This window comes from Apostichopus japonicus, chromosome 10 (genome assembly GCF_037975245.1).
Source record: "Apostichopus japonicus isolate 1M-3 chromosome 10, ASM3797524v1, whole genome shotgun sequence".
NCBI classification, from domain to species: Eukaryota; Metazoa; Echinodermata; class Holothuroidea; order Aspidochirotida; family Stichopodidae; genus Apostichopus; species Apostichopus japonicus.
Window position 1 is genome coordinate 8,245,436 of NC_092570.1, and position 14,979 is coordinate 8,260,414.

Sequence of the window (14,979 nt, forward strand, 5' to 3'; positions counted from 1 at the left end):
CACATACTTACGGTAGCTTAAAAGTGCCATCAAGATAAGAATGTTACCCTCATACGTTGATATTTTCCAGGAATAGTTGGAATGACGATATGTAATATGTTGTCATCTCATCACTTTTTGAAATAACAGTTAACTTACACACCTAGAAAAATTAAACAGAAAATTGGTTGATTTCAGAAAACTGTTAAATTTTTGAGATGACACAATTAAACAATTCATCATTACTATATTATTTTGTTATCTGAGCATTTTTCTGCAAAATGTCGCCTTATAACGGTAAAGACTTCTTATCTTGATGGTTCGTCTAAGCTGCCATGGGTAGATAACACAGTTTGGAATGGCAAGTTTCTATGTAAGGTGTGCCTTTTGTGCCATTTTATTACATACGCAATATGATGATGAACTGTTCCGCATAAAATGTGGTCATCTATGATCATCATTTAGCTAAATACCTCGGATGTCAGGTTCAATCGTTTGCCACAACGTTGTGCGTTTGCCACACGCATTGAGTTTGCCAGAATCAATGAGTTTGCCAGAATCAATGAGTTTGCCAGAATCAATGAGATTGTCACAACGGTAGCCCTTGTTTGCCCACAACCAAGGAATTATTAATATGAGTGTTAAGCAGATATTTTTCATATTATTTCGGGATAATGTGACTAATTATTCGAGAGCCGGATGGAGAGATCATACAAGTCCAAATTTCATCCATTATTGTAATACGCAGGTATATTGGTACTTTGCACGTACATGATTGTTGAAAAAAAATAATAGAAAGTCACAGCACTGTGAGCAGGGGCATATCCAGGATTTTCTAACCCGGGGGACACGAATTACTATCTAAGCGGATCGCCACCATCGGTTGGCGCGCAGCGTTCAAGAAAATTTCTGGTTTTGATACCCCCCAGATCACCGGAAATGGCACATCTCGGGCTTGAAAATGACCAACCAGATGTACACTTTTGCTTGAGAACCAAGTATTTCCCAATAGTTTTTTTTTTTTCCATCCATAACCTTTTTGAAGATTGTCACCAGTCACACATCATGTTCGACTTCATCGCATGTCCATGAAAAAATACCAGATATTTCCGAAACCGAACACTAAGCACATAGGCTTAGGAGTCAGGGGGCTGCAGCCCCCCCCCCCCCTCCCAACTAAATTTTTTTTTTTCCTGAAAATTCGGGCAAAATTCTGAGAATTTTTCGGACACCTACTGAAAGAAAAATAAATTGCAATGATTTAGCTAAAGGAAATGAATAGTTTAAAAAATATCTCTTTGGTAATTAAAATAAAGTTCTAAGCTTGGCCGAATAATTCGTCATTACTAATGTAAAATAGAGTTTTGACATAATTGGACCTCCATGCCTTCTTTCCATCTACATAAGACATTTCGTTGTTTACATTAGCATCCCGCGGTATACTGCGCAACTTTCACGGACCGTACGATACACGATGGCATGCGATGTAATAACCGATGCATGCTTATATGATATCGACAAAAATTTGGTTATATTTTTCGGGCAAGTCGTTACAGCCCCCAAATCAAATTGGGCTCCTACGCCTTTGACTACACACATAGACAGTTTTGAGGCTGTTCATTCTGGAACGCCATTTTCTTGCTCACTGATATGATGTGATATCTGCTGTTTTCTTTACAAATTCGAACAGGTGCGTAGCGAGGAATTTGCCAAGTGAGTGGCGAAGCCTGTAGGCAAACTATATAAGCGTAGCGCCACCATCAGTTGGCGCGAAGCGTACAAGAAAAATTGCCCGAAAATGCCTCCCAGCTCGCTGGAAATGACACTTCCTAGGCCTTGTAAGTTGCATCTAAGCATTGTCTATTTTGAAAATAGTAGCGATATCATAAAAAAAATGCTCAGGGGGGGGGGGTGGTCCCCCCTTCCCGAAATGCGTCATGTGCCCCGACGACTCGGTCGAGTTCGAGGCCAGCCACAGTTGGTTTCATAGCACAATAATACAATTGTTTAAGGCGTCCATACACACACACGCGTTATGAGAAACCATACATAATATATATATATATATATATATATATATATATATATATATATATATATATATATATATATATATATATATATATATAGATACATTAGTGAGAGAGGAAAATGGAATTGGGTGTAAGGAGTAGGGTGAGGCGCACGCCCTTCCGAAATCCTCGATCCGTCACTGGCTACCCTGTGTATATATAATAGGGATCAGCGCTGTAATGATGTCACTGTTCCTCTTCTCTTCCCGGTGTCTTGGAGCTTATCTTCTACTCCCTCCTTTTCTCCTTTTTCTCTCTTTCTTCCTTTTCTTTTCCCTTCCTTTCTCTCCTCCTCCTCTTTTCCCCCTCTTTTTTCCCTTTTTTGTTCTCTTTTTTTCTGTCCTCTTTTTCTTACTCGGGAGGCGTGCGCCCCAACGCCCCCTGAATACGCGCCTGGTGAGGGTTGCATCTTTCCCACTTATAACCCTATACCACGTCGTCACAAGTGATACCAATCTCTCATGATTGTGCATAGACAACATTAAGGCATCATAAGGCGCATTCGTGACATATTTAGACTAAATTAGGTCTATAATTATAGCTCTAAACGCAAGGTTGCATGTGCTAATAAATGCTCTCGATTTCTTTGTATGCGATTGACATGGTGGTGAACACCTGTAGGCAGTGATTTCTTCCCCGTCGGACTGACTGTAAAATACCCCCGAGTATACCATCTTATCCTCACTGACGATGGAAGGTGCCCCGGGCCGCCCACCCGCCTATTACGCACGCCACTGGGAGATGCTAATGGTGCCTTTATGTAAAGAAATAAGAACTCTTGATTATTAAGAGCAAGTTTCTCGACTGAATGTTGTATGAAAGCAAAGAACGATTGTCAATATGTTAATCACTACGACTTACATGACTCCTACAATATAAAAAATATAAGAACGGATATAGACACGTGTCTTCGTTGTATAATATTCCATGCGGTTTGCCGATGCATATAAGTACTATATGTTGATACATGCTTCCCCTATAGGTCGGCGGATTTTGTAATTTAAAAAATCTATCATTTAGGGACAATTATGGCTCTAGGAGTGAGACGACAACTACAAAATTACATACGTCGTTAGGACCAGGGGAAAATGTAGCCCCTCACATATTTCAAAAGGTAGCCTATATTGTTATTGACAAAGCTGGCATGTTTCTGGGACCCTTCGGGCCCGCCTTATGACTGATTTGACCTGCATAATCACGGTGAACATACTCTTGTGTGTTTTCTATACGCACCCGGGCAAAATGAGATCACAGTTTATTCCGTTGGGGCGTTAGGTGTCGGGAAAACGCAACCACTCACAGGGCTGGGACTTTATTTCCCGCACAAAGTATGAGGACGGTTTTGTATGTAAGCAAAATACCAATACTGATAACAAGCATACTGCGATGTCAGCGTTATACCCCCCTCCAACCGCCCTTCCCGACTCTCACCTTAATTTCTTGTGGAAAATGCATTCGCTATTGCAAACTAACTCACTCGTCGTGGCAAACTCAAAGATTATGGAAAACTCAGTGCTTTTGGCAAACGTCAGGCTCCTTATGGCAAAATGAAAAATTGTGGCATACGCACTCTGCTTTGTGACAAACGCACTTTCTTTTTTCTTTTTCTTTTTTACTGCAAATGCATTTCGTATTTCCGCCACCCAACCTTAACCCTACAAAACAGTTTTTCACACTACTGTGATCCCTGTCTATGTAATTTGTATTTAGAGTGTACAACAAGCCCTGAATCAAACCAGTCGATGGTAACCTTATGTTATCATAAAATACAAACTATGCAATCCTTGAACACTATAACAAAATGATGGCATGCAGGCTGGACAGTGGATATAAGCAGGTATGAAGAAGTATGATAGATCTGACTGACTGAGTGTCGACCATCTATTATAAGAGTCTAGCAGTAACAGAGTAAACAGTCTATCGCACAATGCACATATAGTCTTCTTGATTGTGCAAACTATACACCTAAATGGTTAGCTACATTTGATTTCATATTCATGATTCATCCATAATTGTACTTCGGCAGAAATGCGGAAGCTATAGCTCGTGGCAATGAATTTCACAACTCACTGAATAAACAATATCACGAGTAATTTGACGGGTGTTTTATTTGAAAACAAGCCCAAATAGAAGGCTAGTAAATTGTTCATTTGATCACTTTCGCGCTTGATGCACGTACGCGCGACCTGGATTGAAATGTCCTCGAAATGTTGTTGAGGCCAAATTGACTTCCTTCACAGATAGCAAGTAACAATGGCGTATCATTGATTGTTGTTACTTACTGTACACGCGTTGTACCGTAGAGGTATTTCTGAACCATGTACGTGTAAATACAAATTGTGCACAGCCGCTATATAAATGTGAGCAGCTGCTAACTTGTTTATTTTTGAGATCAGTGAATTCCTCTTCTGTAACCCTGCACCACATTGATGAGGGTGACTACACGAACGATCTATCGGGACAACTGTTTCGATTAGTAGCCTGTTATATGTAGTAGGAGGAAACACACATAGATTTCATCACGGGTTTTCCATTCGTTCGATGTTCGATTGCGTTCTATGGTTCTCTGTTATAGTGAAAACAACCGTACGTGCTCTTCCAGGAATCCACGCATTATCCTCGATACATCCCGGTGTTTTTACTTATCGTCAGGAAGGTAAGCGTAAAGATAAATATTCCTATATTGTGGATGGTTTTTCGTGTTAGAAACGGGATCTTGTTATTCTTGCATTCCCAACTTGATACTCGATAGTCGTAGCCTTGCGGGGGTGCATATTGTGGTCTAAAGTGCTGGGAAATGTGTTACTTCAAAATTAGATGAGGAATGTGTTTTTTCTTTGATTTGAAAATCTGCAGGGAATACGTACGTGTATACAAGTCCTATATTTCACCATTTGCTATCATTTAATATTTTAATTCATTTATTTGTCATCATTGATTCACATTTATTCTTATTGATAAAACCAGGGCGGGAAAATGTTAATACGATGTCAAGGTGCTACCTGATAACAAACTGTGTGGAAATTGTGCACTAGGGGGAGGTGCACAGGTCAGCTCCCGCACTTATTCCAAAGATTCGCTGCATGTTCAATGGTGTGTGTGTGGAGGGGGGGGGGGGTGCATGCCGTGCGGGGACGAAGGGCTGGAGGAGCAGTCGCACATGCTGACACATTTAACATCTTTCTCAGCCATTCCGATTTCATTAATGTGGCATCGCTGACGGTACTGGCCTATATGTGTAGTTTGTAACAATTATTGTTCCTTCTGCCCGAACTTGCAATCAATAGGAAACGGAAGAAACATGCACCCTTACCCATACTTCGGGCGGGGAACTGGGTACTTTTAAGGAGGGGCGGTGAGCAACGGGAGGGGGGGAGGTGAGCAACGCGGGAGGGCAGCTTTTATGTGACCAGCAAACAGGTGATCAGTTGTTGTTTATCTGGGACCCCGGTGTGTTGGTCCGAAGGCTGGGAGGCGGAGAGAAAGTATTAACTATAACCAATTCTTTTCTTTTTCTTTCGTCATGGATACCGGCATGCTCTCACACTGTCACCTAAGTTACCTCCTTTCTTTCACGCATCTTAGCAGTTTGTACTTTCTTCTCCTATTACCTCTTACTTAACTTACCTCTTCCTTATCTAGTGTTATCTCTCACTGCCTTCTCACTCCTGCTTCATTTCCACCCCTCATCTCACTTCGATCCCTGTCACCTCCCCCAGTTTTTCGCCCGTTCCCTCACCCCACCCCGTCACCAAATTGCTGCTTTAGAAGGGACTGCCTGCATGGGGAAGTTACTATTTCCAAAGGAATGTTTGAAGGAAAAAAAAAGTTGTTTTCTGGGTGAATTTCGATCGTTGCATGTATAGCTGTCACACATTAATATAGAGGCAACTCTCTGTGATATATAATTTCTCCTGATCATAAATTATGCATGTGCGAAGCATTTAATCGCCTTCGTTGCATGGGAAGAAGAAATATGACAAAATAAGTTCCCTGTTTAGTCGAATGGTATGAAGAGCTTTGTAGCAAACGGAATAATGATTCTGTTCATAAAGTTATGAGCAGCAAGGAAATTAAACTGGGGTGTATTTATGAACCCGTGCGTGGTCTGTGGATTAAACTACCAGTTTGTGTAGTAAGACTGACCGTCAAAGCTATAGTCAGATAACTGATAATAACACTTAATCTACTTTTGTGCTCGCGAACTTCGATTAACTTATCCCTCGTACTGCAGAATATTCGCTTTCCTTTCGGTTACATAATATATAGTTACTGTATATCAGTATGGCAAGTTAACCACTAGCAGGGAATTTAAAGGGGGGGGGGGTTGGAGGTGACGTTATTCAGGGTGAGTGTGGTAATATAGTTGTAGAACTTAAGTTAGACTGCTATATGTATAGACTCTCCTTACAATCCCTTAACGCATTTCTATCTCCTCTATCTCACCTCTCGCCAGTTAATGAAACCTTCGTTACGTCAAATATGCCCGTAAGTGTCACATGTCTCATGACCTTAACTAAATACCTCATAATACCTCATTACCTCATATTTCTAAATACCTCATATGTCTAAAGAGCAACATAAAGGCATATGGAGGCATCTAAGGCATTCACAGACTATTGTATCGTATGAAACAACAGATGTTGATTGAGATAAGTTCAACGGGAAAAGGGGCAACAACCAAAGAAGAAGGGACGAAGAAAACGGTTGCTGCGTCCACTTTGTAAATGCAGCTGACTTAACCCTTTTAATTAAGCCTCCCAGCCGTCGGGTTTACTACCTACTCCTACTTTTCGCCTGCCTTCCGCCTCCCCTAACCCCCCCCCCCCCAATCGCCCTTAATGTAAGCGAAAAGTAAGCATTTAATCCCCAAAATCATCTTGCCCCACGCAATACCCATCCCTACCCTCCCTCTCAAATCCTACGCCGGTTGTGTATGATGCTTTTCGTCTTCAGCTCCTGACACATGTTTTGATAGTTTTGATATTATAGTTCTGATATTTCGCCCCAGCTGGAAAATAAATAAGTCTTATTTCCCATATATCATACGGCTTCCATCCACTTTGTGTGTTCAAGCGATTGCTTAGCATTGTTTGCGCTTGTGAGGACACTACCTGCATGTGACGTTACACTTCCTTCAGTGGATGCTAAGATTAATGAACAATACCAAAATCGTTGTCAACAATTTATTTTCTTCTCTCTTTTGCAGCTAATTCAAAATGGGTCTCGAAGACGTGTTAAACTCTCTCATCACTCACCAAATAAAGACAGTCCGGTTTCAATTTATAGATTTATACGGGACAGTGAGATGTAAAAACATTCCAGTCAGGCATTTCAAGGAGAAAGCAACGAAAGGCTTAAGTGTGCTTATGGGCTACCTTGTTCTTACTCCAAATGGGGACTTCACAGAGGACACTGGTTTCGGGTCGGAAAAGGGTTATGGCGACGTGACCTGTTTCCCCGAGTTCGACACCTTCCACATCCTTCCTTGGCTTAACAGCGTGGCCGGCGTCCTAACGACACCACTTCTTGACAACAAAAGGGTTCAGGCATGTCCAAGGCACATCGCACTGCAACAGTTAGATGAACTGAAGAAGATGGGCTACAGCCTCCTCTCAGCTCACGAGTATGAATTCACCGTTCTCGATCGGTCTACGTCAAAACCCATACTCGAAGATTCCAACTGGGCCTCAGCCCAACGCCTGCTGGAGGCGGAGGACTTCTTTGACGTCATGATGGAGAATTTGCCAAAAGTTGGAATTGATGTCGAAACCGTTCAAGGTGAACACGGACCTGGCCAAATAGAAATAACGTACACACCTTCATTTGGTATCAAAGCAGCCGACAACGCCATCTTCTTCAAAAACGCAGTCAAAGAGATGGCGTGGAAGCAAGGCCTGACGGCTTCGTTCATGTCCAAACCCTTCAAACAATGGGGTTCATTGTCCGCTCATTTTAATCATTCTCTCTGGGATCAAATGGAGAATTCCATTCTTTTCGATGGCGGGGATCCGAACAAACTGTCAAAAATCGCGAAACATTGGATTGCTGGAATATTGCATCATGCCAAGGCTATGAGCATACTTATGGCACCTACAAGCAACTGTATGAAACGTTTCCACAATGACGTCGTGGTACCGAGTTCGGTGTCATGGGGAATAGATAACCGCACGGCAGCCCTTCGCGTTAAAACCAACGGTGATAGAGGCGTTTACTTCGAAAACAGACTAGGAGCTGCCGCTGGCAACCCATACGTAAGCATGGCCGCTACGATCGCCGCTGGGATTGATGGCATCCGGAATCAGTTGCCGCTCCCACCGGAAGTGACAGAATTAAAGAAAGAGGAGATGACTTTGCTTCCAAAAACACAAGAAGAGGCGTTAGACTGCTTCCTTAAAGATGATGTCCTTTGTAAAGCTTTTGGAGAAGATTTTATTAAATGCTTTGTATCGTTGACAAAGACAGAAATGAAAGCGCGCGATGCCGCGTTAACTCAAGGCACCGATGAATATGAATGGGCGCGGAGTTACTTCTTCAAGTACTTGTAATATCAAAACAGTCAATTGACCAATCACAGACTGTCTAACGATATATAGTCTGCATATAGCTGCCATAAGGATTCTTGAGATTATAAGCGATTAGTAGTTTTATTGTGACACTTAATCTGACTGTCAGAGGACAATAATTTTTACCACAAGGCAGTCACTTTGGTGGCAACGGGAGGAAGGGGGTGGGATGGTCGCGAGTCGCGTACCACAATTAATTGCTCCGTTGACTTACACACCAAATTCGTCCCTTGCGTGGACGTCGTATATCACATAAATTGACGTTTCTGCATAGTGCTACCTCACCCGTTTTTATTTTTATTTTTCGCGCGGAGCCTCTATATCATGGGATGCCTTTTCTTAAAATGTACGCTGTGTGAGCTCTCGTCGCGGTAGTTTCCCATTCCACTATAGTGAATTTCTAAAATGCCTTAAATCACCTTCAATCGTTCTGAGTTTTTTCTATAGTTTATTTCATACTTTTCAACATGCAAGCACCAATAAGGATGATGATAACTGCGAACATGTAGGCCTACCTCGTAAGGTATATCTTTAGGCACTCGTCTCGACAATGGTTTACGTCTGGGCCCATGTATATTAATCCTACTGTGAGACTGCGGCTATGGTGAGCTCTTTTATGATTCTGTGGCACGTAGAAACCGGCACCGGTCACTTCATTTAATGCACATAAACAGTTCACACATTCATATCGTTAAACGATATTTTTAATTTAGTTGTTTTTAATTATCTGAGAGTTATCATTTATCGTTGAGTCCTACAAAACCTCTGAGTAAACACCTAACTTGTACATAGCTCAAAGCTGCCGGAATTTAAGAAATTAATTTAAGCACTGGCTGTAAAAGTGGTGGCATAATGCTTCGATATATAGGCAAATGCTACCTTTTATTTTGCAGATTATCATTAGAAAACTTATATATTTTGTCACGTTTTACGCTTAAACTTTCTTAACTACCTCTTTATTATAGGGTAATTTTTAGCATGGTCACTTGCATGAGTTGGTATAACAAAGTATAGAGTCACCGAACTTACATTCAGAAGAGTCCACCCGTTTGATTTCCAGAAGTCATCGATATATATTCTCAATTATTTGTAATCCTAAACACATTTTTGCCATCCGAGATATTAGCTAAAGGAGAGCGACTTTGGCTGGAAGTTAACCTGACCAGGGTTGCGTAATTGTGACACACCCCTCATCTGAATCCGCCTCGAGTCCGTGTAGTGGGTGGGATGTAACTTTATTTAAATTTACTATATATCTGTCATACCACTTGCTTTACATTCAATTCTTATATACGGCTTGGCTTGCCTATAAAGAGTGGTTATTCTGTGTAAAATTGTGTACAAAATTGTCAGATTCAAAGCGCCAGGGGTGCACTCTGTACAATCATTATACTTGGGTAATACGCCCTCAGTGACAGTTAGTCAAAGCCAATTTATACGCAATCACTGTGGTCAAATGGTACGGACTTCGGTTCGTGACACGAAGATCCGGGGTTCGATTCCTACCTTCGCCTGATGAGTCCCAAAAGGACGAAACCGGTCGTGAAGTGTAATTTTTCTGGTGTGTTATTCTTTATTGATTTACTATATATATATATATATATATATATATATATATATATATATGCATATATAATCTATACATTATCTATATATTATCTAATATATTTATCTTTAAGTGGTTCTTGACTTCAAGCTATTAGCTATATATTAACAGGGTTACACCATACTATTAAGCCTTGTTTATACTAGTCCAAAGCACACTTATACGCAAAAGAATCATTTAAATTAAAACGAGACTTCTAGTTTATATATTTTGCAATTCTATATCTTCACCATTATGGATATCACTGCTCAATAAAACATGTGACGTAAACGTGATTTATGTACATATGTTATCTGTATGTATATCATCTTGTTGTGCATGTATGCAACTTGGGAAGTCAAATGAAGTCCAAAGCTTGGAGGTTATTTTTGTATTGATTTTGGTCAAAATTTCAGGTTAATTATCCGATAATTAAACTCCTTATCAATGTTGTTCATTAGAACATGACTTATCAAGTTTCACTTCAACTAAACTCATTTTTTTTATGTTAAATTAATATGAAAAAAAATATGTCTGAGCGACGAAGTACCATTTCATTAAACAAAATATATTTAGGGTGCGTGCTGATTCAATCATATTATTCCTAAAAAGTACTTGGCAGTTTTGGCAAATTTGCCAGAAATTTGCCTTTGACGAAACATTAAATAGCTGCATGGCCTTTGACCAAACATTAAATAGCTACATGGCCTTTGACCAAACATTAAATAGATGCATGTATATTTCGTGATCTCAACTCGTTATAGCACATCTCGTATAGCTTCTTCATACATATACATGTAATCTCTAATAGGAGTGTCACATGCATGGAAACTATATATCGTATACATTTCCGTAGTGTGTCGAACGCATCCGTGATACATCGTTGTAAAAACCTGCCTGGAAAACTATACGGAGCTCAGTTGATATTCATATAGTGCTTTGGCTATACAATGAATCTTAAGCACATATTCCGGCGAAACCCATTCCGCACCTCAATATGTGCAATTATAATATGCTGTAATCAATAGGAATAACTAAGTGCACATGCTTCAATACCAGCCACTTTTCGCATATCTACAGGAGATGACGAATTTGTCTCTGGGACTGGACGGTGCTTTTTTTATTCAATAAATGGAGCTGGCTGCTATAGTAACATACATGAATTATATGGAGCATGAAGCATTGAGACTCTTCAGTAGCTTGTATCCGAGATGGTATATTTGAGGAAAGACAGCAGCGATGATGGTGTGTATAATTATGTGCATATAATGTAGTATATTCCGACATAATTTCCCCAAGTTTTCTGTACACACTTTATCGTGGAACTATACGTGGTGGTCTCTAATGTGCTCTTAGTTTTGACTGTAGGTATAAAAAGCTAAATCGCTGACTGGATATCTGACAATCTGGTCAATCGTGGTACCTTCAACTTTCCATACCCATACCTTGAAGATTTTTATCTTTACAAGAGCCCAAGGTTTGAAGGATGACTTTAGACAATTAATTTTGATATTTATATTGTTGACCATACAAAACACTGCTACCTGTTCAGGTTGTATCTCTATATCACTTTTTGGTGAGGAATGACCCTTCAAACATCTGGCGCTAATCAGTTAAAGCGACTGGACTAAGGTTAGCGTCACACAGAGGACATTCGGTAACTTGTCAATGGGAAATTATATAGGCCGATAAGAGCTTTCATGGTATTACATGACTTGTTTCAAGTGCGTAACAAGTTTGTCTATAAAAAATGGTGTTGGATGTCATATCCATATCATATATATGAAGTTAAAAGAACAATGGATTGACAGTAACATTTAGGCCTGTGGACTGACGTCAGTTAGCAGTTTAGCCTTAAAGGAGCATTCCCATGGATTTAACATAAATTAGAGCTGAACATTTTGCAAACCAAATACATTGCTACAGAAGCATAACTACAGCAGTCATTGTTTTATCTCTTTTTTAGACTATGATATATGAAGACTAAATTCTGCCCTTTAAGTCACTCGGTAAACAAGCCTAAATTCTTGTGCTGTTCCTTGAAGGGACATAAAGTGATCAAACTTGCAATGACTGCCACACTTTTCCGCATCACGTATATTTTCATTGGAGCACTGCAATATCAAAACCACATACCCACATCAATTGCCATATTGAAATTGCCCCAATTGTTCCTACTTTTTCTTGGCAAATTTTTCCTGAGATGGGAGAGTACTCACCGCGGTTGATATCGACACTGAATTTGCCACCATAACTAATGTAGTTTCAATCTGTGTGTGTGTGTGCGTGTGTCTGTCTGTGTGTATTTTCGATTACACTGAATTGGAACAAAATACTTGAACATAGATGACGCCTCAAATTGGTGATAGCTTAAGATATGGGTCATGTTATAAGCCTGTAGGTCATCTGAGGATTATTCCATCTGATATTGGCAATGCAAAGTTCTTCTTCGACGCCCTGTAGGCCTACGTGTTTATGGTCCATTAATTGTGGTTAAAGCAGTTTGTACTCATAAACAGCAAATAATCGTCGGAAGGTGCACGTCGCAGGTAAATATAGAAACCGAATCCCCGCCCCCCCCCCACCTTAAAAAAGCATCTTGAATGATGCTCATTCTTGAGTGTGAATTAATATTATGTGATAATAATGGAATAACCGACTTCATTGTTCGAACATTGAAAACTGCGTGCGACCCCACCGGCAAATATCAACCAAACCTAATCAATAAGAAGACATCTGATAACTGCAGACTGAGGGTAAAACAACATACTACTATGCAAGTAATTGATATACCTGTATAGACCTATATAGCTTGTGTTTTAAAAACAAACTGTTAAAAGATCGTGGATGTCACTTCCAGTAATTTCATAAACCGTCATCTGTCATCCCTCGTCAATGTAATTGCTTCTTCATACCGTGTGCACTGTATTATTAACGTCGTTCCATCGTTCATCCATCTAATCAATACCTACTTATTAAAAATTGTTTGGAAAGAATAGGTCGAGTGTATGTGCCCTGGATATTTCAGAGGAGAAGGGGCGCGGCCCGAGTATTGGATAGGGCCCGGGCTTATTTTTTACGACAATATTTCTATAAATTACTATTAAGTACAGGACCAATAAGCTATGGTTGACCACAGAACCGATGTTAGTGGAGGTCTAAAATATATGGGACCATCCTCTCCTCTCCTCTCCTCTCCTCTCCTCTCCTCTCCTCTCCTCTCCTCTCCTCTCCTCTCCTCTCCTCTCCTCTCCTCTCCTCTCCTCTCCTCTCCTCTCCTCTCCTCTCCTCTCCTCTCCTCTCCTCTCCTCTCCTCTCCTCTCCTCTCCTCTCCTCTCCTCTCCTCTCCTCTCCTCTCCTCTCCTCTCCTCTCCTCTCCTCTCCTCTCCTCTCCTCTCCTCTCCTCTCCTCTCCTCTCCTCTCCTCTCCTCTCCTCTCCTCTCCTCTCCTCTCCTCTCCTCTCCTCTCCTCTCCTCTCCTCTCCTCTCCTCTCCTCTCCTCTCCTCTCCTCTCCTCTCCTCTCCTCTCCTCTCCTCTCCTCTCCTCTCCTCTCCTCTCCTCTCCTCTCCTCTCCTCTCCTCTCCTCTCCTCTCCTCTCCTCTCCTCTCCTCTCCTCTCCTCTCCTCTCCTCTCCTCTCCTCTCCTCTCCTCTCCTCTCCTCTCCTCTCCTCTCCTCTCCTCCCATACCACACCGTCACCATCCCACAAATGAGGTGACCCAATTATTCTAGGTTATACGTTTTGTAAGGATATTCTTACTGAAGGTTTGTGGTTGACACAATAAGTGCATTATGTGTTGCGAAACTACACAACAGACAACCGATCCAACGATTGCCAAAAACCTCTATTGTCTAGATGGCACGTAGTCGCATGCACTCACGTTAGACAAGCAACCAAGGTGAAAGGTTTTTGGATGGAATCTTCTTGATTGCAGTTACGAAGGAAGCAACACAAACTTCACCCTCCTACTAAACAAGTACTGATACCGTTTTTATAGTTCTTCTTTCGCAAGTATAATAAGAGGCAAATAAGTTTTGCCTCACTCAACATAGGTGCTAGTTCCGCGAATCTTATTATGCTAATGGAACTTTCACTTTAATCCAGAACGTACAAAGCCTATCGACAGTCAATTTAGCAGTCTACACATAGATCAGTCGAATTTACGAAATGTAGTAACCATTAAATATAACAGCATAACAATGTTCACCTAAAATAATAGGTTGAGTGGTAGTACACAGAAGTGGTTGTAACATTTATTCTCAATGAGGAATAGGCCAGCAATATGTCTGGAATTCAGTTAGGCAATGGTAACACTGATACAGTGATAGTAGGCCTAACATTTTGCTGAGGAGAAATTGTTGCATGCTGCTCCTACGACTACCATTCTCATGTCCATCCCTGTGTACAGATGACAGGTTAACAATTTAGAAGTATAGTCAGTATTGCGAAGTTCGGCATACTGCGAAGTTCGGACACCCTAAGAAATACACGATTTTCACCATGAAAACCTACAGGAAGAGCCAAATTTCACCAAAAAGTACGAAGCTACAGTTATTTTCTCTCCAAAATGACCTGTGTGCAAGAAATTACTTACATATTTGTCAATAAAATGACGAAGATCTATGAAGTCTGTTATAATTACTGAAAGAGCAACTGCGCCACCAATTTTATCACCAGCGCCACACTGTGGGTTGCGTGTCCGAACTTCGCAATACTCTAGCAAAGATATACCAGTTCCACAATCACGAAGAATCTTCTTGGAAAACAACGTGAAAAC

At 40.9% G+C, this 14,979-nt stretch overlaps 2 protein-coding genes across 3 annotated transcripts in view; both read left to right on the forward strand.

Annotated features, from left to right (window-relative positions):
- The first annotated feature begins 3,965 nt into the window (after window positions 1-3,965).
- On the forward strand, window positions 3,966-10,498 carry LOC139974769 (lengsin-like). The gene is made up of 2 exons (XM_071982179.1): window positions 3,966-4,707; window positions 7,261-10,498. Exon 2 carries the CDS (start codon window positions 7,271-7,273, stop codon window positions 8,597-8,599), a length of 1,329 nt encoding a protein of 442 aa, XP_071838280.1. The 5' UTR covers window positions 3,966-4,707; window positions 7,261-7,270; the 3' UTR covers window positions 8,600-10,498.
- Window positions 10,499-13,990: 3,492 nt separating this feature from the next.
- Window positions 13,991-14,979, forward strand: part of LOC139975075 (cyclin-C-like) — a 31,179-nt gene continuing 30,190 nt past the window's right edge. For both annotated transcript variants that reach the window (XM_071982689.1, XM_071982690.1), the window contains exon 1: window positions 13,991-14,178. The gene's annotated coding sequence lies outside the window, so the exon portion shown is untranslated. The remainder of the gene's footprint in view (window positions 14,179-14,979) is intronic.